Genomic DNA, 21643 nt, shown 5'->3' with positions numbered 1-21643 from the left:
ACATGAATTGCAATTAAACCATAAAAAGTTCAAAATACGTAATATAAAGTATGAATTATACAACTTCATATCTTGTTCGTTTTTAAATGATTGCTTCAACTTTCAAACACCTAAAAACAAAATAAACAACACATATAATTAATACTTAACAAAATATGTTTGTCCAGCTAAGCTGCGCTCGTGAGGCGAGCGGCAATGCGAGTGAACAGAGGCGAGCGGCAAGGTGAGCGAGGCAAGCAAAGAGAGGCGAGCAGCGAGGCGAGAGGCCGAGGCGGGCGAGCGAGGTAGAGATGAGCGAAGATGGTTTCTATTGTTTTTGGTCGAAGTAGGGCTGGGTTTTTTTATACTTTTTATTTACACGGACAAATTAAACTGCATAAGAAAGAAGAGAACAGAGGACGAGGCACTAAGGTTTAGAGTAGATAATATATATTTTATATACATGATTGATTCGATTGAACCAGCCTGAACTAACCCTAAACTTTTATGATCGAGAATCAATCCGCACAGTATAAAGTCCAAAGATCTCAAGATCAAGGACCGATCTGGACCTTTTAGGGCGCGCATGGAATCCATTATGGAGTAGAAATTCTGCTCCAGAATGCATTCTGGAACAAAAATGCGTTTGTTAAAAAATTTCCGGAATGCATTCTGGAGCAATATTTGCATTCTGGAATAAAAATGCGTTTGTTAAAAATACTTGATTTCAAAATGCATTCTTGATTCCAGAATGAGTTTTGGGCAAGAAAAAGATAAGCTACTTTTTGTAGCTTCTCTCTTCCAGAATGCATTCTCCCTATTTTCTCTCTTTTTCGTGGCTTTTACAACACATTTTGAGATCTCATTAATTTTTTTTTTCAGAAAATGCATAAAAATTGAAAAATTCCAGAAAAATTCATAAAAATTTCTAGAAAAATAAAAAAAAAGTCAGATTTCGGGAAAATAGGAAATTTGGTGAATTTTTTTCAAAAAATATAAAAAAATCAAAAATTTCAAAACTTCACAAAATGGCTTAGAATACCTTTGGGCACCCACTTTGAGTGAAATTTAATTTTTTTGTGGTGCAAAAAAAAAAATCAAAAATTTCAAAACTTCACAAAATGGCTTAGAATACCTTTGGGCACCCACTTTGAGTGAAATTTTAATTTTTTGAGGTGCCCAAAAAAATCAAAAATTTCAAAACTTCAGAAAATGGCTTAGAATACATTTGGGCACCCACTTTGAGTGAAATTTTTTTTTTTGAGGTGCCCAAAAAAATAAAATAATAAAAAATTTTAAAACTTCACAAAATGGCTTAAAATACCTGTGACCACCCATTTTGAGTGAAATTTAAATTTTTTTAGGTGAAAAAAAAAATCAGCAAATCAAAATAGATTTCTGTTCCAGAAATCAATTTCTGGAGTATAATTAGTCATGCTTTATCAAACAGATTTCTCCTCCAAAAATCAATTTCTGGCAAGAATTTGATTTCTGGAGCTGAATGGTTACCATTCGCGCTCTTAGAAACCGGATCAGGACCGATTGGATTGGGCCGGTCCAAAGTCGATCCTGGATAGATGCCCACCCCTAAAAGAAAGGGGGACACATTATATCGTTTTGGAAACGTCACGACTCACGAGAGCGGGGAGCTGAGCAACGACGGGGAGACACCTCCGGTTCTGGAAGCGTACAGAAATCACTAGAACGGCCTCCCCACCGCCTAGTCGTATATATATATTTCCCTCCATTCCAATCCGCTCGATCCTCATTTTCATTCTGGTTTTCCTCTCCTCGCTGCAGCTCGTCCACCACAGCTGAGCTCGATTCCTAGGGTTTCCGGTTACCTCGGCTCCCTCGGAGGACCACCGTCCCCGCAATGTCCGACGGCGGCGGCGGCGGCGGCGGCGAGGGGCCCAACTGGCAAGGCCTCTTCAAATGGAGCGTCGCCCACTCCGACGGCACCCGCCCCGCCCGCGACTTGAGGTTCGGATCGATCTCGATTTTGGGGGGCTTTGCTTTGTTTCGCGTTCGGTCGCGTTTGATGGTTTCGTTGCTTGTGGCAGCGAGGAGGACCGGAGGTGGTTCGTGGAGGCCATGCAGGCCCAGACCGTGGACGTGATCAAGCGGATGAAGGAGATCACGCTGGTGATGCAGACGCCGGAGCAGGTGCTGGAGTCTCAGGGTGTTACCGCCGGTGATATCGAAGGTAATGCCGCGGAGCTTTGGGGTGTCGGCTGCTCGTGAAGTTCCGTTGCCCCCTTTTTATGCTGTGGCTCACTTCTTCTGTTATTCTCTACTGGCAGATATGTTGGATGAGCTGCAGGAGCACGTCGAGTCTATCGACATGGCCAACGGTAGATTTTGTTTTACCGTTTCTTGGTCTTCATTTGAATAAGTGGTTTGGCTCGTGTTCTTTTTTCCTCTGTCTGAGCCTGTAGGAAAGATTTGGGGCACTGAGATTCACACGGTTTATCGTTGTTATTGACACTGCTGGTTCTGTTATGTGTGAGATAGAATGTAATTTATGCTTCGTGAAGCTAAATGGGTTAATTTGGTGAAGAAAGTTTCCAACTTGTATAGTTAGTAGAACTTGGCCTTAGTAGTCTGCAATGCATTGTTAGAGTTGCGGAAACAGTTTCATATACTTTTTGGATTCTGATTCGTTAGGATATTGACGGCATCGTTGACTATGTAATACTCAAGCTTTCTTCTTTTAAAGACTTAGTGGTTGCTTGCTTCCAATCTCGACCGACCATGACAAATGAAGAGGTCTTATCATTAAGGGCCTTTGCTTGTTACACGATTTTTACTTCCCTGGTTCCTTGTTTTCATTCAAATTATAGATCCCAAGTGGTTAAAACAGATGGGAATTATCTGAAATCTGTTGTTTGTTTTAAAGGATGATTTTTTCGTTAGTGTTATATATTGGTAGGATTCTCTTTCAAGTTTTTCAAAGATAGTGGGTGCGTATTGGGGTATTTGGTATGACTAAAGATATAGTTCCTGACCCTGATTAGGTTAAATAGGTGAGATGATTTGCCAATAAAGATATATGTGAGTTGGCAAGATTAAGTTGTGTAGGTTGAAGTTTGAATAGAATGGATGTTGTGTCAAAGATGTTGCAATCACCAGAGTAGTAGCTTAACTTTTTTATTAGTCGTATGATGCACTTTGAAGCAGCATTATCTTAGCTGTAAATTCAGCCAAGCAGGTTGAGGCATCGTGCATCAAAAGATAAAAAGTATAGTTTTTATGGTGTACTCTGAAGATTCCAGAATACGCCTAAGTCACGGCTTACAATGAAGTCGTATAGATAAAAATGTTATACAGCATGACATATTATTTAGACTATGATCCTATTTCTAGACATATGAATTTTAAGAGAAAAATTTCCAGTCACAGTGTGTAATTTGGTCTTTTAGTTATATTTCCAGTCACTGGTTTGAACACAGCTGCGTCTTATTTTATCCACACTGTTCGTAAAAGTCTTTACTGTACCAGCTATTAAAGTACTTCATGTATACATGCTTTTGTTTCAAGAACCACAGCTATCCACCCTTCAGTATTCTTGGAGTGTTATCTGTTAAACTCATCACCCTTCCAGTGTTCTTGGAGTGTTATATGTTAAGCTCGTTGCCTCACTTCTTAGAATTTTGAGTCAAATGAACCTCCTCCACTTACTTAACCGTGTTTAGATTGAAATGTCCTTGGGGGATGGCTTCTCTTGTTCATAAGGTCCTGTAGATAATTTACAATGAATATCCTATTTGACTGGTGGAGAGTGGTGATAGTACACATGTACATGGACATTTGCACTCACCTTTTTATGTAGTTTTGGTTTCCTTTTTCATGTTTTGCCCATCTTTTCTCCTCTTGCACTTAGCTTTCTTCTTCAGTACCACTTTATTACTTTATTAAGCTATTCATCTGGTGATGTCTCTGCTTTGTGGCTTTATGTTCTATTCTGTCGGTCTTCGTGCTCCATCTGCTTTTATGTGTCCCTTGTTTGGTAATTACTTGTTGTTTTTCTTGCAAGAGATTGTGAAGGTGGCATTCTGAATTTTCTTTGCATTGTCATGTGCTTTTCTTTGTATATGCGACAGATCTCCACTCAATTGGCGGTTTACTTCCTCTTCTCAATTACTTGAAGAATTCACACGCGAATATTCGAGCAAAGGCTGCAGACGTTGTCACAACCATAGTTCAGAACAATCCTAGGAGTCAACAACTAGTCATGGAAGCAAATGGCTTAGAATATCTGCTTTCTAATTTTACGTCAGATCCTGATGTGACAGTCCGTACAAAAGCACTTGGTGCTATATCCTGTGAGCGATTCTTATAGCCAAATAAATATATAAATATATATTTTATTGCAGATATATCACAAGTGGTTTTTGCAGTGCAAGAATCTTAGTTATCTTGTTAATTTGCTTCTTGATGCAGCTCTGATTCGTCACAATAAGCCTGGAATCACTGCTTTTCGTCTAGCAAATGGTTACGTGGCATTGAAAGATGCTTTGAGTTCAGACAATGTGAGATTTCAAAGGTAAGACCATTTACCACTTACTTGGAGGATGAGAAAGTAAGTGATATTACCACGTGTGTATTATTACCACTTTCTCATCCTGCAAGTAAGTGCTCTCTTATGAGTCCAGTGGTAGCGCATTATATAGTTTGGTTCATTATAGTGATAAAAAATGGGGAATGGTGGGTCTCTGCTTTAAATTAGCTGAAGACTCTCAAGACTCTGATAAAACCTTGCTTATTGTCCTTCAGGAAAGCACTGAACCTGATCCATTACCTTCTGCATGAGAATGGCTCTGATTGCAAAGTTGTGAATGAGCTAGGATTCCCGCGCATCATGATGCATCTTGTAGCCAGTGATGACTCAGATGTTCGAGAAGCTGCTCTTCGGGGCCTGCTCGAGCTTGTGCAAGACAAGGAGGACGGGACTGGCAGCAGACTAGCTGAGGACGATGAGAAGCTAAAGCAGTTGCTCCAAGAACGTATCAATGGCATGAGCCTGATGTCACCCGATGATCTAGGAGCTGCTAGAGAGGAGAGGCAACTGGTGGACTCTATCTGGAATGCCTGCTACAATGAACCTTCATCTCTACGCAAAAAGGGGCTCCTTGTTCTCCCTGGAGAGGATGCGCCGCCGCCTCCGCCTGATGTTGCCAGTCGCCACTTTGAACCACCTCTGCGAGCATGGGCTGCAGCTGATGCTAATAAGGGGTCTGATGCTCAGGAGAGTAAACCGCCACTGCTATTAGGACCTGGCCCTACTCCCGATGCAGCTCCGAGAGAAGAAAATGCTGATGCGCAAAGGAATCCGTAGGAGTCAGCTAAGTTATTCTCTGGCTTCTCATGGACGTGCTTTTAAATCTGTTCGGAATAGAAAGATAGAATATATTTTGTACCTTTGTAGATGTAGAAACTTGTTCATATGGGTCCTCCTCAATGATGTTCCCCTCCACATTATAACATATAGGGCTGTCTTTTTTGTGGTTTCTTCTTCCTCAATAATCCCCATTGTGTTCATACGCAGCAGAGCACGCATCAAATTATGTTTCAGTATCATGGTCTTGTTTTCTCCAGTCTAGAGTCATATGGCCTTGTTTTTATCCCATCTGCCAAGGGGGGGGGGGGGGGGGGGGGTGGGCTGGCATACCTTTCGGTTCCACTGTTTTTGAGAATGTCCAATTGCCAATTTTTAAGCATTTAGCTTATCGCCCGAAGTGCCCTCTGTTGTTCTCGTGGCACTCATGACTTGTTGCGATTGATGAAATGCATTCTTGTTTCGATGGAGATTTGCATCGAACCCTTCATCTAGTGCAGGGGTTTGGAGTCCTTGCCACGAATCTCAAAAAATTACCACGTGGAAGGATTTACCTGAGTGACATGAATTATTTGAGCATTGCGTCAAGGTTTTGGTACAAGATTCAACTTGTTGCAAACAACATAACAGGACTAAGATGGTTGAGGATCAGCAATCTTGATGCATTTGTTTAGCCTGAATAGAAGACGTTATTGGTTTCTAGGTCCATTACCAATTGTTGCCATCTTAATGTGTGCCTTTCACTCCTGCTTCCTATTGAAGGAATGCACTGAATGTTCTCCGTACCTCACTCCCTTATACATCTTAATCGGCCCCTTAACAGCGACCATATGGTGGAGTGGCTCGATCTCCGCATTAACCAGTTGGAAGATGAAAGAAGCAAAAGACGTGATCTGTCTTATTTCGGGTCGCGGTTACTTGCTGCTCCACGTTCCTGGCTTCCCATTTGTCCAAACTTGTCGAACACACGAGGCATTTGCTCACATTTATTCACTGTCCCAGAGACCCAACCATCATTACGGAATTCTGGGTTTTCTGCATATGTACCTCGAGAACATATCAGTTTCACGGGCACCCATTCTGTTGTTGTGCTGAATCTGGAGGTCATCGACATTGTCGCATTTCTTGAGTATAGACATGATGACCTGACTCTGATGAGACTCGCTCATCGGCCACTCGTTTAGTTTCGGCTGAATAAGACTCGATGATTTAGTTTCGGTTGAATAAGACTCGATGATTTCTTCGGTTGCACACTAAGCCATATGAGACTCGCTCTGTCGTGCATGTCTAGTTATTAAGTTTGTGCATTGCTTCATTTGTGCATTACTAAGAGATAAGTGGATCCGAATGCCCTGCAGTACTTGATTCACTGTACTTGCTGTTTCTGTTACGCCTTTGTTAAGAAAATCGCCAGCTTTAATCTATTCTTTAGCTTAGTCCCAGAATCCTGCATTACATGGTAATTGAAAGATAAAAGCTGCGAGCATCGAAACTTCGGAAGTTAGATTGATTTTATGAGTAGCTCGTTGAGTTTGAACACTGTAGAGTTTTCTTTTCTTACTCACATTGACACAAACATTTAGGAATCAGGAAAAACAGTGTCCATTCAATTATCAAGTTTGCCTTTTCAATGTATGCCTTCCCCTCCAGCTTCATCTTCAATGAATGCTGCAGATACTCTCCATACTTCCCTTTCTTATACATCTTAATCGGCCGCTCTGCATCAACCATATGGTCCAGCAGTTTGATCTCCATGTCGTTGTCTGGCAAGAGGATGAAAGATGCAAACGACAATCTAGGTTTGAGCTCATTTGTCATGGCTCTATGCTCGACGCTCTTGTACTTCCCAATCTTTTAAATCTGAAGCATGAGGAAAAACATCAGGCGCTTCTTCATCGGTTACACTTTCTTGAGTGGTATTGGCTGATAAATTCTGCAGCATCTCTCCCAAATTTTCATGCCATGGTCACAAAAGCATACTCTGTCTCATGATCTAATTCCAAAGCTTATTTACATAAAATTAAAGTAAACAATGGGAAAGACCCGGTAGCAAATGCCATGGAATTGATACTTTTAGTCCGAATTCTATAAATACCTTGGTGACATCCTCTACGTTCACGACAAGTGCGTAGGGGATTCGTTTAAAGGTGACCCCTTGATCCTCATGTCAAATCTGGAGGGTTTCTATATCATCGTCCTGCATTAGTATGGTGAGTGTGGTCTGTGTCTGAATGCGGACTCACTCCAAGCACTTTACGCGGCTCGCTGCAAGGACAGTAATTCATCTGCAGACCTTGTGCTGATTCTCCGTGCAGTTTGGAGAGCTTGTCCCCGTCGATTCCCATGATCAGAGAGAGCCACCCTCGGAGATCCTCCGCGACTGCTCTAATTCTGGCTGGATAGGCCTCGATTACTTCTCTGAAACAAAAGTCTTGCATCAGTCTCGGCTACAATTTCTTGTCGAGTAGATATCATTGTGTACGTGTTTTAAGTTTTCGGGCATGGCCGGTCAACAATCGAGCCTCCGAATCTGGTTTGGGCAGATGCAGAAGATCAGAATATCTGACCAGTCCAGCTTCTGCTTCTAGGAAACCGCATGCGTGCCGCATAACCCTGTATGTCATTCGAAGTCATCGCAGACCGGTTCTTCTCTTCTAACGGCAGATAATTCAGCCGCGCAATCCCTCATCGCCCGCATCACCTCTTTCGCAACTCCATGATTCACTACCTTCATTCAGCATAACATATTATATATAAGGAGAATTTAGGAATTGCTTGTAATCTATAGTGGGTAAATCATCTATTACAGACATTGTCAAAGCCAAGATGATTCCATTTTAGTTCATTAATACAATAGTAAGTAGATTCTTATGTATTTTTTCTCTATTGCCCTATTTCTTCACTAATATAGCGTGTAGAATATAACTTTTCTTTTGTAACATAGAGAGAAAAAGAATGAATCTGAAATTTTCTAAGTTTCTCTGAGAAAGACCTGGAAAATTCCCCAGTACTCGCAAGCAAGATCAAATTCCTTGAGCACCTGCTCATCCCTGCACAAGCGCGATGACAAGTCGATCACTGGGATATCGGACGAGAAACGGTTCACAGCTTTGTCGGCTTTGTCCAAGGCCATGTCTTGTTCTGTGCTGATGTACCTCCGAGGGACGTGAAGAGGGTCTTTCCTGACCATCTCCAGCACATTGGGCACTGGCATTGTTGGCCCCATATACAGGGGCCTGTCGTGCTTCTTCAGGTCCATGATCTTCTCTTCTAAGGTTTTCATTAGCACTCGAGCCCATGTTTCGTTCCCTGAAGCTGTCGGACTTGCTTTTTATACTCTCCTCTTGATTTGTTTCTGAATTAGTTGACTTAGCTAATTGCGTACGGAATTGGACCTTGCTCTGTCGCTTCTTTTTGTGGTTTAGCGGATTGGATCTTTCTCTACATTACAGATTTCATGCATTCTGAATGCTCAACATGGCATGACCTAACCACTGTGATAAGTGCAGTTCACGACGATCAGTAGAACCTGAATTCGTTATCCTTAATGATGGAATCAATCAACTAATTAATATTGAGCTTATGGGGACATGAACTTCCTGGTGCCATCGCTTGCCACGCTTGTTGCAGTCGCTGCCATTGGCCACAGCATCGTTGGCCTCGCCGCGCTGGAAACAATCATCTCGCTCCACCCCTCTTTCCTCAACCATTGATGAAGATCACCGCGTACATTTCGAAGTCTTCCTACCTCAAGATATATGGTCGGACCTTCGATGGAAGGTCGGGCCACCTCGAACCTAAGGTCACAAGATCTCAGACCTACGGTGCCACCTTGGATTTAAGGTCACATGCATGATCTTGGATATGAGATCTACTTTAACCAGAGACAGGCGTGCCGATACACGGCGGTGAAGTTGCAGTGGTGGTCCTCAAGTCAAGGTAGTCATGGTGGTGTCTCCGACGGTGGCAATGGCCAAGTCTGGTGGGTGGCGCCTGGCGGCACATGGTGGCCGGAAGTGACATGGACCCATGAGACAGAATATGTTATTGAAAGCAACCCAACGGTGTCTATGTTTAGATTCTCCTTGTCCTCACAATTATGAAAAAAAGAACAGTACAACAATCAAATTATAAGAATTAGGCTCGAAACAAACCACTCAGATCAATAAGCATTCTCCCAACTCTGTATTGCTACGCGACCATCGCTTATCTTTACAAAATGAAAGTACGAAAATCATAAAATTTGAAAAAAAAAAAGGCGTAAAGATCACTCAAACAGACGAGAGAAAGAAAAAGCCTGAAGAAAAACGGTCATATGGTTCTTTCTTCTTTCTCCATCTCCATCTCCATCTTCATCTTCATCTTCTTCACTTCACTGAGGAGGACAAAAAGTGACGACGTACCTCGACGCCCTACACCTGTTCAAGCTCTTAGCATCGTCGAATGCATAACTATATGCCTTGGGGCACATCGCCTTGAACAGATTCGCGAACAATGTCGGTTTGCAGCTCCTCGGATTCCCGAACTTGCCTGTGCAGCAATACTTGGCCGATCCCATTGCCAGGCACGCGCTCTTGCACCCCACCACCCTCCCCTCCCTCCTCACCTCCAGCGCTGCCGGGCACATCCCGTTCAGGTCCGCATCGCACGCCGCCACCCCGCACCCTCCGCTGCCGCCCAACGGCCTCAATGACACCGGCAGGTTGAACCCGTCCACCAGGCTCACGTCATAGAAGTGGAGCGGCGACAACCTCGTGCCCAGCGTCATCTCCACCACCGTCGCAGGTGGCTCGCCGCTTGAGCCACGGCAGCGGAGGACTCCGCCGCAGCTGCCCGTGCTGCAGGCACCCTTGCCATGCTCGTCGAAGGCGCAGCCCTGCCGCGCCCAGATTCTGCCGGACCACAGCTCGGGGATGTCCACGATTGATTCTTCACCGGTGTCGAGGCGGAAGCCGCCATCGCGCGGGGTCACGTGGCCGGTGTTGCCAAGAGTCGCCGGCCAGACGGTGTGGTTGCAGTTGTTTACCAGTATGAGTTGTTGCGCGGCGTCTGAGAGCGTTATTGAACGACAGAAATTGGATTAATCGTGGAGCTAACAAAAATGATGAACACTATATCAAAGCTACTACTGCCAATGATCAACTGATTCGATTAAACAAGAACTTTTACCTGTAATAATGCAGGAGAGAGTCAGCCAAGAGAGGAGAAGAAGAGCGAAACAAAATGAACTCGGCATGTTTGCCAGTAAGAAAGGCAGACGAAGAGAGCTATAGAGGAAGAGTGAGAGTGAGAGTGAGAGCGAGAAGTGTCAAGTATATATATGCCTGTGAGGGCTGGGGTGGCTGCAAACTTTTGTGTCTGAAAAGGATTTTGTGGTGAAGGACCAAATTATGGGTAAATTGCGCTTTCGGTCCCTGTATTTTCGCCGTCGGGATCCAATTCAGTCCCTCTAATTCTTCTGTGGCAAGCTGAAGTCCTGCCGTGTGCTTCAACATCTTCACCATTCGAGTACATTCGATCAGTTTCCACGAATCTGAACGACGCCATAGGCAGTATTTCCCGCCAATGATGCGGTGATTGTATCGATGCTTGTCTTACAAAAAACCTAAAGATGACCCTTCTGGGAGTTGTATGATGGGATGACCGTGGGATAAGTGCATAAACATGATTTAAGATTTTGATAGTTAGGGCCCGTTTGGTTCAGCATTTCCAATGCTCATTTGGAGAATGCAAATACCTTTAGGTAAAAGTCACTTTGGGGAAATACAAATGGCGTTTGGTAAAAAATCATTTGAAAGCCATTTGAAAAAATGCAATTGTGTTTGGTTATTTTTTTACAAATGAGCTTTGAGAGGTTTTTTTTTTTTTTTTTTTTTTAAAAAAGATACTCTTTGGATGAACAGTTCCGGCGAAGGGCTACAGCCGCCGGCGAGCCAGATCTGGCGTCGCCCGACCTCAGGCGATTGTCGCCTGAGGTCGCGCGACCCCAGGGGCGGCCGCCGGGTCGCTCGACCCAGGCGACGGCCGCTGGGTCGCTCGACCCGGGCGACGGCCGCCTGGGTCGTGCGACCTCGGCGGCCGTCGCCTAAGGTCGAGCGACCCAGCGACGCCGCCGAGGTAGCGCGACCCGGGCGGCCGTCGCACGGGTCGCGCGACCCGGCGACCGCCGCTGGGTCGCTCGACTTCGGGCGACACTCGAGGTCGCACGACCCCAGTGGCCGTCGCTGGGGTCGCGCGACCTCAGGCGTCGCCTGAGGTCGAGCGACCCAGGCGACTCCCGAGGTCCAGCGACCCCAGGTGGCAGTCGCCGGTGTCGCGCGACCCCTAGGCGGTGGTCGCCGGGGTCGGGCTAGCCCTCAGGCGGCCGTCGCCGGCCGCCGGAGCTGCTGCAGGGAGAAGATGAACAGTTCCAGTGAACAGTACCAGTTGCATTTCGAAAATGAGCATTCCCAATGGACCTTTCAAGGTGCTTTGGCCAAATGAGCATTGGAAATGTAATTGCATCTCCCCAAAGTGAGTAAAAAAATTTGCCAAACACCATTTGCATTTGGTCAAGGGCCTTTAGAGCCCAAATGAACATTGGAAATGTTGAACCAAACGGGGCCTTAGTCAATTGAGAACTTGCGGTTTTCTTAAAAAGCCCCGTTCGGATCTTGAGTTTGCCATCGATGGAATTTGCGCGTCCCAAATGACACGTGGTACGTGACTAGATGTTCCTCGTTTGAGCCACGATGGATTTTCGACACCTGAATTGCATCGACAGTGAGGTCGAGGCCTGATTAAGGATTTTTTAAAACTTTATAGTCCTCAATTGACCAAAATAAAAGTCTTATGTTTTCCATTGACCGACCACTTGTCCCCCCTATTGTGTAACTACGTGTCTGTTAGGTTAATATCGTAAGAAAATTAGTGACAAACTGTCGAATTTACATGGTCGCTTCATAAAAAATGGTTATATGCTCTTAAAATTGCTTTGATTTCAAATTAAGTTTACTTTGATATCACAATCGTAAGATACAAGCAAAATTGGAACCAAACGAAAAGCACTGATCAAAACTGTAATTTACCTAATAATCGCTATCCATTAAGGAATGAGAGGAGCTAATCATCACTCAAATTACTTGCCTTCTCTATCCACTCAATCATCCTTTTGGGGAGAAAGGGCACATATCCTTTGCTTGGAATTTGGGCTTTCTTTTCTTATTCTATCTTTAACATACTTCGACTAACAAATTCAAAATAACAAACTTCTTCGGCAAGAAAAAGTAGAGAGAGGTTAAAGATGACATCCATGACATAGAAAATGTAGAAGATTTCAGAAAATGTCCCCTAACATTGATACTCATTGATACTCATGTCACTAGTCATCTTCACTTTGTAAAATGTGCAATTTGCATCAGACCCCTAATCAGAAAGACTAAACGATGGATGACGGGAAACTGTAGATTTCATGAATTTTTTTTGATCTTGCTAAATCGATAAGGAAGATTTAACCGTGATCTTATTTCATTCTTATGTTATACGTGATTTTCTTAAGTATTGGATTAGCGGTCTAATCTGTTTGTTTAGAGTTACTCCCCCTTATTTGATGAGTGGTTCAATCCAAATCTGCCCCTTCTTTCACATTGTCCAAGCCCTCACACTGATGATCATTTCTCGTCCTTGTCGAGTCGGATATGGGCTTAGTCCACTTACGAGTCATACACCGATTGGATGGTGTCATGCTCTCATACCATCTGACCACCCAACTCATTCCAAATAGGTCAAGCCCGCAAAAGGAGTACTTTGAGTAACTACGTAAGGTGGTACCCACTTGGGGATGTATATTTTCTAACAAATCACTCCGTAGGGTTTCTCCCGTCCAATATAGGATTTTGGGATGTCACAAAACCCTTGGCTATCTTGTGACTTAGGCAATTTGCTACCTCTGTGAAGAGATTCCCCGACACCTAGCACAAAAGTGGGGCTACTGCGACAAGCTTGTGTATCTATAGGTGAACTGAGTAGTTATAGTTTAAATTGAAAATTGCATAACTGGCTTAGGATCCTTATGATAATGCAAAGAGGGGTAATTGCGCTAATCACCTCTTCTCGTACTTTTACCAATTAAAGTAACCTCATATTTATCGCTTCGATTGATTTTTAAATAGGAGGAGACAATTCTTCATTTGGTTAATCTTTCAACTTGAGACTTAAGAAAGGGCGATCATTACGTAATCGTATCTTGGGCATTTGCTTTCTCTTTTACTTTGGGGGGACAAGTGAAAGCAAAAATCAACAGCAAAAAGCTTGGCATATATATTTGATGTCAAGCAACCTAATCTTTAGTTTGGTTTTCTTAACTAGGGTCATGCCGTACTGCTTTCTATGTGGCTTTATGGTATTTGTACCTTTGTTGTGCAGTAGGCAGTAAATACCACCTGATGTCGTTGTTGATCTAAGCATATGAATGATATCAATCACATCTAAAGAAAATAATAAAATTCGTATTCTTAACAACACGTAATAGAATATTGACCCACGATATAATGAGAGGCAATGTCTTTAGGTTACGGTTGGTGGTAGCTAGGATAAAAGTCAGGATATCCTGTGCTTAGTTTCCGCCCAAGATAGGATAAGATTATATTTAACCGTAATATAACCTGAATAAAAAAAATATCTCTTAAAGAAAGTGGGCTAAAGGTGGATAGGATTTCTTTAATTCAAGATATACAATTTATTTTACTCGAATAACAAACTTCCTAAATTAATTAATTAAAGTAATAGTTAAATATAATTAATATTTGAATTGCAATATAAAACAGAAAATTCAATATAACAAAGAAAAACAATTTTCTTTTTATTAATTCCTATTATTATTAATTTATTTGATTTCTTTCTATTATGTAATATATATTGTATATATTTAGTATTTATATTGCATATCTTAGGTATATTCGTATAGTTTATTATATAATAAAATTTTTATTAAGGAACAATGTAAGGGAATAAAAAAGAAAATAAATATATAAAGAGAGGGAAAAATAATAAAACAAAGTAAATAAAAAATGATGTAGAAGAATCTAGATTTTAAATGATTGATTCAAACTAAAAAAGGATCTTTCTAATTCTCTAAGAATGAGAGGCAATGAGATTTCGAAAAAACCATGCCCTCTCCGTCTCCTTCTCTTCCGCATCTCTGCTTCAATGTTGAAGTTTTGCGAATCCTCCAAAATTCTCTGGCTCATGTGAAAGTTCCACGAAAATAACGAAAGAGTCAAAACTCCTTCTCCTTCATAGCTCTCTAGTTCACGTCAAAGGTCCACAAAAGCAGCAAGAGCTCCTTCTCATTTATCTCGTTGAAGCTTCACAAAAGTGGCGAAAGAGTCGAAGCAATATACTTTTCAAATTCGCAAAGGTGAATGATAACGATTGGATGTGAAAACGGCCTTTTTGCATGATAACTTAGATGAAGAATTATATATGGCACAACCTAAAGGTTTTGAGGTCAAAGGTAAGGAGCACATGGTATGTCGCTTGAAAAAAAGCTTGTATGGCTTGAAGTAAGTGTTAAGGAAAATTCCCAATAGATTTTGAAGTTGACAAAACTGTCCATGAGTGTTTTGTAAGTCTGATAAATGCTTTGAAGTATTTTGATTCAGGAAGTTATTTTTGGAAGAAAAGCATATGTCAATCTTGATCTAGTTCGTGTTCAGATTGTGAAAGAACTTCAAGCAAAAGAGAAGTTCAGACTCAGAACGAGAAAGTTCAAACTCAGAATGAGAAGTTCAGACTTTACCGAAGACCCACACTAATCTAAGTTCTGAGATGCAGACGCAGAAGTTATTCAGACGCAAACGCAGATGCAGAATTTCTTCAGACGCAGAATTCAGAACGAAACATAACAGCTAGTGATCTGGTATGGATTTCACAGAAGGAAAGTTTTGATTATTTCAATCTAAGGCTATAATTGATTGACAATCAAATACTATGACAAGTATGCATTACAACGGATAAAGCTCTACTTATGGAAACCAAGATTCTGATTGTATGGGCGACCAGAATCAGCGGGATTCAGATTTTATCAACCAACGGCTATTCAATCCATTTTATACAAATCTGTCCAAAGGTGAATATTGAAAGATAATCCTCTGAAGACTGTCCAACGGCTAGTTTGGAAGTGGAGGAGTATAAAATGAGATCAACGAGGAGCAGAAGGTAGAGAACGAAATCAAGAATCAACAAGTCCAAAGTCTGAGCATACTCCGATTCAATCTCTTGTCTTTCGTGAGCTTAAACGTGTAATCATTTGAGAGGTGTAGACAGTGTTATAAGTGTGTGCTTAGGTGTGAGATAGTGTGATCTATCGGCTTGGTATAAGCAGCACCAACTTCGGGGAGAAGTGCTTGGGTTTAAGCGGCACAACTTGCTGTAACTTTTCATTGATTTGATTAGTGGAATCCAGCCAGTAGGCTGTCAGCGTGGGAGAGTGGACGTAGGCTTGATCTAAGCCGAACCACTATAATTGTTTGTGTGCAGTTTTCTCCATCTCTAATCTCTTATTATATTGTTTATACTGCTCACAAGAACATTTGTCACAAAGTCTGATCAGAATCTGCTTGTTGTTCAGACTTTGTTCTTGATCTTTTACTTCCGCTTTAAATTGGTAATGAATTTATTTAGATCACCTATTCACCCCCCTCTAGGTGATCCTTGCTAGCTACATCAATTGGTATCAGAGCAGGTTGCTCATTTATTGAAGTGTCTTACTTCTGAGCTAACGATCTACATGGCTAGCTATGGTGCTCCAGGGCTCATTGAAGGACAGAGCAACAACAGACCACCATATTTCGATGGCAAGGAATATAGTGTCTGGAAGAATAAGATGAAGGCATTCATAAAGTCAATCGATCACATGCAATGGGATGTCATTATCAGAGGAGTCAATCCAAAATCTTCTGATTCAAAAGAAAAGGCAGATGCAAGCAAATCAGCAGATCCTTCATTATCTCAAACTGAGATAACAAAAAGAGAAGCTTTGGATTCAAAAGCAATTTATTCATTTTATTGTGCTTTATCACCTGTTGAGTATAAGAAAATTGCTTCTTGTGAATCAGCAAAGGACATCTGGAACACCCTCTACACCACATATGAAGGAACAGATCGAGCGAAGGAAACACAGATCAATATGTTGCTTGGACAATATGAATCCTTCAGAATGAAGACAGGAGAATCAGTTGCTGATATGTATGACAGATTTGCTGACATAATAAACGGTCTTCCATATCAAGGACAACCAGTCTCAGATGCGATTAAAGTCAACAAACTTTTAAGAGGACTGTCAAAGTAGTGGGACAATATCAAAACCTCACTTTGAGAGACTCAAAGGATCATGCCACTATCAGTGAATGAACTGATTGGAACTCTTCAGTCATATGAAGTAGAATGTATACATGAAGAAGATCCAGAAGGTAAGAAGTTAATTGCCTTAAAATCTAACATTGATTATGATGAAACAGATTTTGAAGGAGATGAAGAAGACGACGGTGAGGAGATGAAGTTGCTGATAAAAAGATTTCAACACCTTGTGAGAAAGAGAAGAAACCCCAAAGAGAAGAAGCCAACAAAGAAATCCGGAGAAAGAAAATATTTTAAGAACAGAGACGACAATGAAGAGTCTGAATCCAGCGATGATGAAATCCTTGAGCAGAGAAATCTATGCTTAATGGCGGACATTGAATCTGAAGAAGATGAGGTGATTTGTTCAGATCCTATTCTCGATGATGATGATCTTTTTGAAGAGTTATGCACGGAACATGAGAATGCGTTGAAGAAGATCTCCGAGTTGAAAAAGGAAGTCTCTAAATTGAAGCAACAAAATATTACGAATGAGAAAAGGATCATTGAGATTGAAAAGGAGAATTCCTCTGTCAAGGAAGAAAAGGATATTTTGCAAAAAGAAGTTGATTCCTATAAGGAAGAAATTCCGAAGATTTGCAAAAAATTTGCTCTTGGCTCAAAGACATTAGAGCATGTTCTATCCATTCAAGTCCCCTATTACAACAAATCCGGCCTCGGTTTCGAAAATGAAAGTAAGATCAAGAATGACTTTCCGAAGGTCAAGGAGAGACTAAAGCGCAAGCCTTCAATCCAGTATTATAGAAATCATTTTGGTAAGCAATTTGTCAAGCCTATTGGATTTCAATATTATAATTGCTCGAACTCAAGTGATCACTATAAGCAACAATGTCCAACTGATTGGAAGAAATCCAAGACAATCAATTGGAGATTTGATGCTTCTTCTAACCAAAAAGGACTCAAGCAGATTTGGGTACCAAAGAAAAAATGAGATTACTTTTCTTGCAGGGAATAAGGAAAAGAGAATTTGGTAAGTAAAGGTATTTTTTTCAAATTCTAAATTTGTTTTGGATACGTACTTTAAATATCTGTGAATTCTCTTTGGACTTAACATTTTATCTCCATGTTCTGCTTTATTTTGACTTGAAATGGCATGTTTTACATCGTTGGTTGTGTTAGAAATGTCGTAATAAAAATCAAGTTTATTTTGATGGATTTTTTAGATGAAATTTTATAAAAGAGATTGTTTGATATCTTATTGGAAATGAAATTTTTTTTATGGACTCATTATGTGTTCTCCGATATTGTCATGCCTTACAAAGAAAGAATTTCTTTTTGCGAGATATTGTTTTATTATGCATATTTTCCTTAAATACTCTACTGAGATGTGTTGGGAAAGTATCCTTGGGCTTCTATGAAAGTTTCCTATTTTGCGTCTAACAAAAAGAAAGGATCCAAATACAAGGATACTATAAAGGAAATGAGTTTATTGCAGACAGTTATACAAAGGAAGCATGAATGCAAACCTACGCAAGTCATGATGCAATCAACGAAGGATCTCAAGTGATGAATTCTTTTCTAAAAAGGAAAGGTATATTCTGCACATGCATATTGGGATATGAATTAGTAATTTCTATTGCCATGTGTGTAAGATATTGCATATATTTAATGCTTGAAATATCTACATTTCTTTTGCGAAATTCGTTAATGTCATATAATCTTTATGCTTATGAGATTCACGCTTAAGGAAAATTCCTACAATCTTGAATCACTTGCTATATTCTTAGAAGATTTTTTTAATTAGCAAGTTTGATCAGCAAATCAGAGCAAGGTATGTACGTGACATTCTCTATATTTTGCAAAGATTATTATCTCTCTTACAAGTATTTGCAGGATGTAAAAGAATCTTTCCTTGTGAAGTTTGGAAAGCTTGATCCCACAATCGGGGAGATTCTGCAACATTTCCGAAGGATCGAAAATTTCTCCTTTATGCAATATTCTGACAACTTATTGGAGGCATATCAAAACACGATGAGCAAAAGCTTAATGCGTCGTACAAAAGGATAAGTTGCTTCAGGTTTAAATATTTGATATTATTTTAAAGAAAAGGCATTACATATTATGTGAGATATTATATCTTCAACCGCAAATTTGTGCAAAAGGTTTGTTGAGTTTATGCAGTTTGAATCCGAGACGAGCTTGATGGAAGAAAACAAATTTCTTTCTCGAATTTCAAAATGCAAACAAATGTGGCGGATGTTGCTGTTACAAAGAAAATAGAGGAACAACAATATGTTCAACGTGCACAAGCAGCAATGAAAGCTATTCGCAAAAGCTGTCTTGATAACAGGGGGAGAAAAACAAAAAGGCGAAAAGCAAAAAGTGAAAAATGCAAAAGAAAGGGGGAGAGTCATCTCAAAATGGTATCAAATTGAGGGGGGGCGTAAATCAAGTATGAAAGTCAATTTAATTTCTGCCCACTCTTGATTACTATGAAAGAAAAGGTAATGTATGTTAGAACTTGCTAAGTTCTACACAATCCGGGTTAGTATTTCTTACTTTTTGTCATTAACGAATCTCTTCTTTATATTATCGTTTTTTCATGACAAAAAGATTGTGAAATTTATTATGTGCATACGTGTTCGTTGATATATATATGATATTTGATTCTTCAGAACATGAGCTATATTGAATATATGTTATGTTCGCGAAAGATGATATTTTTGAAGATTATGTTTCATGCCAAATATATTTTGAAGATAGCATGTGAAGATGAGTTCAGTTTATATTCTCTACGTGATACCCTTTTCATTATTATCGCTTTTTGATTATGACAAAAAGGGGGAGAGAATGTAAATATGCATATGTACTTAGTGGTTAATTGATGCATAATATTGAGTTTTGATTATACTTCCATATATTGTCATGATCATTAAGGAATTTTATGCATATATCTTTTTGTGATGCTGACAAAAAGGGGGAGAAATATGCAGATATGATATGCTTTGATGCAGATATGATATGCTTTGATATGCTCAAATACGCAGATATGATTTGGTTTGATATGCAGATTATTGGATACAAATAAAAGGAGACAGACTATGATTTATTTCTTTTACAGTTCAGATTTTGTCATACTCCTTGTCTTATTCAAAAACTGAGTATAAAAAATCCCATATCAAATTACTCTGATCATATATGATATCTTGAATATCTGCTACATTATATGCTTGATCATATTTTTCAAAATTATCTCAAAATCTATATATCTACATGGAAGTTTTGTCACCATAAAAAAGGGGGAGATTGTTAAGGAAAATTCCAATAGATTTTGAAGTTGACAAAACTGTCCATGAGTGTTTTGTAAGTCTGATAAATGCTTTGAAGTATTTTGATTCAGGAAGTTATTTTTGGAAGAAAAGCATATGTCAATCTTGATCTAGTTCGTGCACAGATTGTGAAAGAACTTCAAGCAAAAGAGAAGTTCAGACTCAGAACGAGAAAGTTCAGACTTTACCGAAGACCCACACTAATCTAAGTTCTGAGATGCAGACGCAGAAGTTATTCAGACGCAAACGCAGATGCAGAATTTCTTCAGACGTAGAATTCAGAACGAAATATAACAGCTAGTGATCTGGTATGGATTTCACAGAAGGAAAGTTTTGATTGTTTCAATCTAAGGCTATAATTGATTGACAATCAAATACTATGACAAGTATGCATTACAACGGATAAAGCTCTATTTATGGAAACCAAGATTCTGATTGTATGGGCGACCAGAATCAGCGGGATTCAGATTTTATCAATCAACGGCTACTCAATCCATTTTATACAAATCTGTCCAAAGGTGAATATTGGAAGATAATCCTCTGAAGACTGTCCAACGGCTAGTTTGGAAGTGGAGGAGTATAAAAGGAGATCAACGAGGAGCAGAAGGTAGAGAACGAAATCAAGAATCAACAAGTCCAAAGTCTGAGCATACTCCGATTCAATCTCTTGTCTTTCGTGAGCTCAAACGTGTAATCATTTGAAAAGTGTAGACAGTGTTATAAGTGCGTGCTTAGATGTGAGATAGTGTGATCTATCGGCTTGGTATAAGCAGCACCAACTTCGGGGAGAAGTGTTTGGGTTTAAGCGGCACAACTTGCTGTAACTTCTCATTGATTTGATTAGTGGAATCCAGCCAGTAGGCTGTCAGCGTGGGAGAGTGGACGTAGGCTTGATCTAAGCCGAACCACTATAATTGTTTGTGAGCACTTTTCTCCATCTCTAATCTCTTATTATATTGTTTATACTGCTCACAAGAACATTTGTCACAAAGTCTGATCAGAATCTGCTTGTTGTTCAGACTTTGTTCTTGATCTTTTACTTCCGCTTTAAATTGGTAAAGAATTTATTAGATCACCTATTCACCCCCCTCTAGGTGATCCTTGCTAGCTACATCAATAAGCTCAGCGGCAATGGTACTTAAAGTTTGACGATCTTCATGAAAGAAAAAGGATTTCCTTGCTGTAAGGCTGATCATTGTGTTTATTTTTACAAGTGTGGCGATGGTGATATCGTGCATCTCTCTCTATATGTTGATGTTATGTTAATGGCTATTGGCTAGCTCCAATATGAAGAGAATCGTAAAAGTGAAGAAGATGTTGGTATCGTTTGTTTGCTATGAAAGACTTGGGAGAGGCCAAGAAAATCTTAGGCATGAAAATCATCAGGGATATGAAAGATAAGAAATTATGGTTGTTGCAGGAAGACTATGTGAACAATGTGCTAAAGAGATTCAACGTGGACTAATCTAGCAAATCACTTCAAACTTTCCAAGGATATATGTCCAAGTACTCCGGCTTAGAAAGATGAGATGGCAACAGTCCCATATGCATTAGCAGTGTGAAGTTTGATGCGTGCCATGGTGAGCACGAGACCCACCATTGGACAGGCAATGGGAGTTGTGAGTTGATATTTGCAGAACTAGAAAAAGAGCGTTTGAAT

At 40.5% G+C, this 21643-nt stretch overlaps 2 protein-coding genes across 2 annotated transcripts; one reads left to right on the top strand and one right to left on the bottom strand.

The window, feature by feature from the left end:
• Positions 1 to 1733: 1733 nt before the first annotated feature.
• LOC115672269 (hsp70 nucleotide exchange factor fes1) lies at positions 1734 to 5490 on the top strand. The gene is made up of 6 exons (XM_030594041.2): positions 1734 to 1962; positions 2043 to 2185; positions 2283 to 2333; positions 4083 to 4304; positions 4423 to 4525; positions 4756 to 5490. The coding sequence occupies exons 1-6, from the start codon at positions 1856 to 1858 to the stop codon at positions 5315 to 5317; spliced, it is 1188 nt and encodes a 395-aa protein (XP_030449901.1). The 5' UTR covers positions 1734 to 1855; the 3' UTR covers positions 5318 to 5490.
• A 3991-nt stretch (positions 5491 to 9481) lies between these two features.
• LOC115672311 (thaumatin-like protein) lies at positions 9482 to 10608 on the bottom strand. Its single transcript, XM_030594094.2, has 2 exons — positions 10487 to 10608; positions 9482 to 10366 (listed from the first exon to the last, which is right to left on the bottom strand). The coding sequence occupies exons 1-2, from the start codon at positions 10551 to 10553 to the stop codon at positions 9690 to 9692; spliced, it is 744 nt and encodes a 247-aa protein (XP_030449954.1). The 5' UTR covers positions 10554 to 10608; the 3' UTR covers positions 9482 to 9689.
• Between the last annotated feature and the right edge of the window lie 11035 nt (positions 10609 to 21643).

This window comes from Syzygium oleosum, unplaced genomic scaffold (genome assembly GCF_021117445.2).
Source record: "Syzygium oleosum isolate NSW1041296 unplaced genomic scaffold, Sole_v2.1 Sole_v2.12, whole genome shotgun sequence".
Classification (NCBI taxonomy): Eukaryota; Viridiplantae; Streptophyta; class Magnoliopsida; order Myrtales; family Myrtaceae; genus Syzygium; species Syzygium oleosum.
The sequence above is the reverse complement of the archived record's forward strand: the minus strand, read 5'-3'. Positions and strand labels throughout refer to the sequence as shown.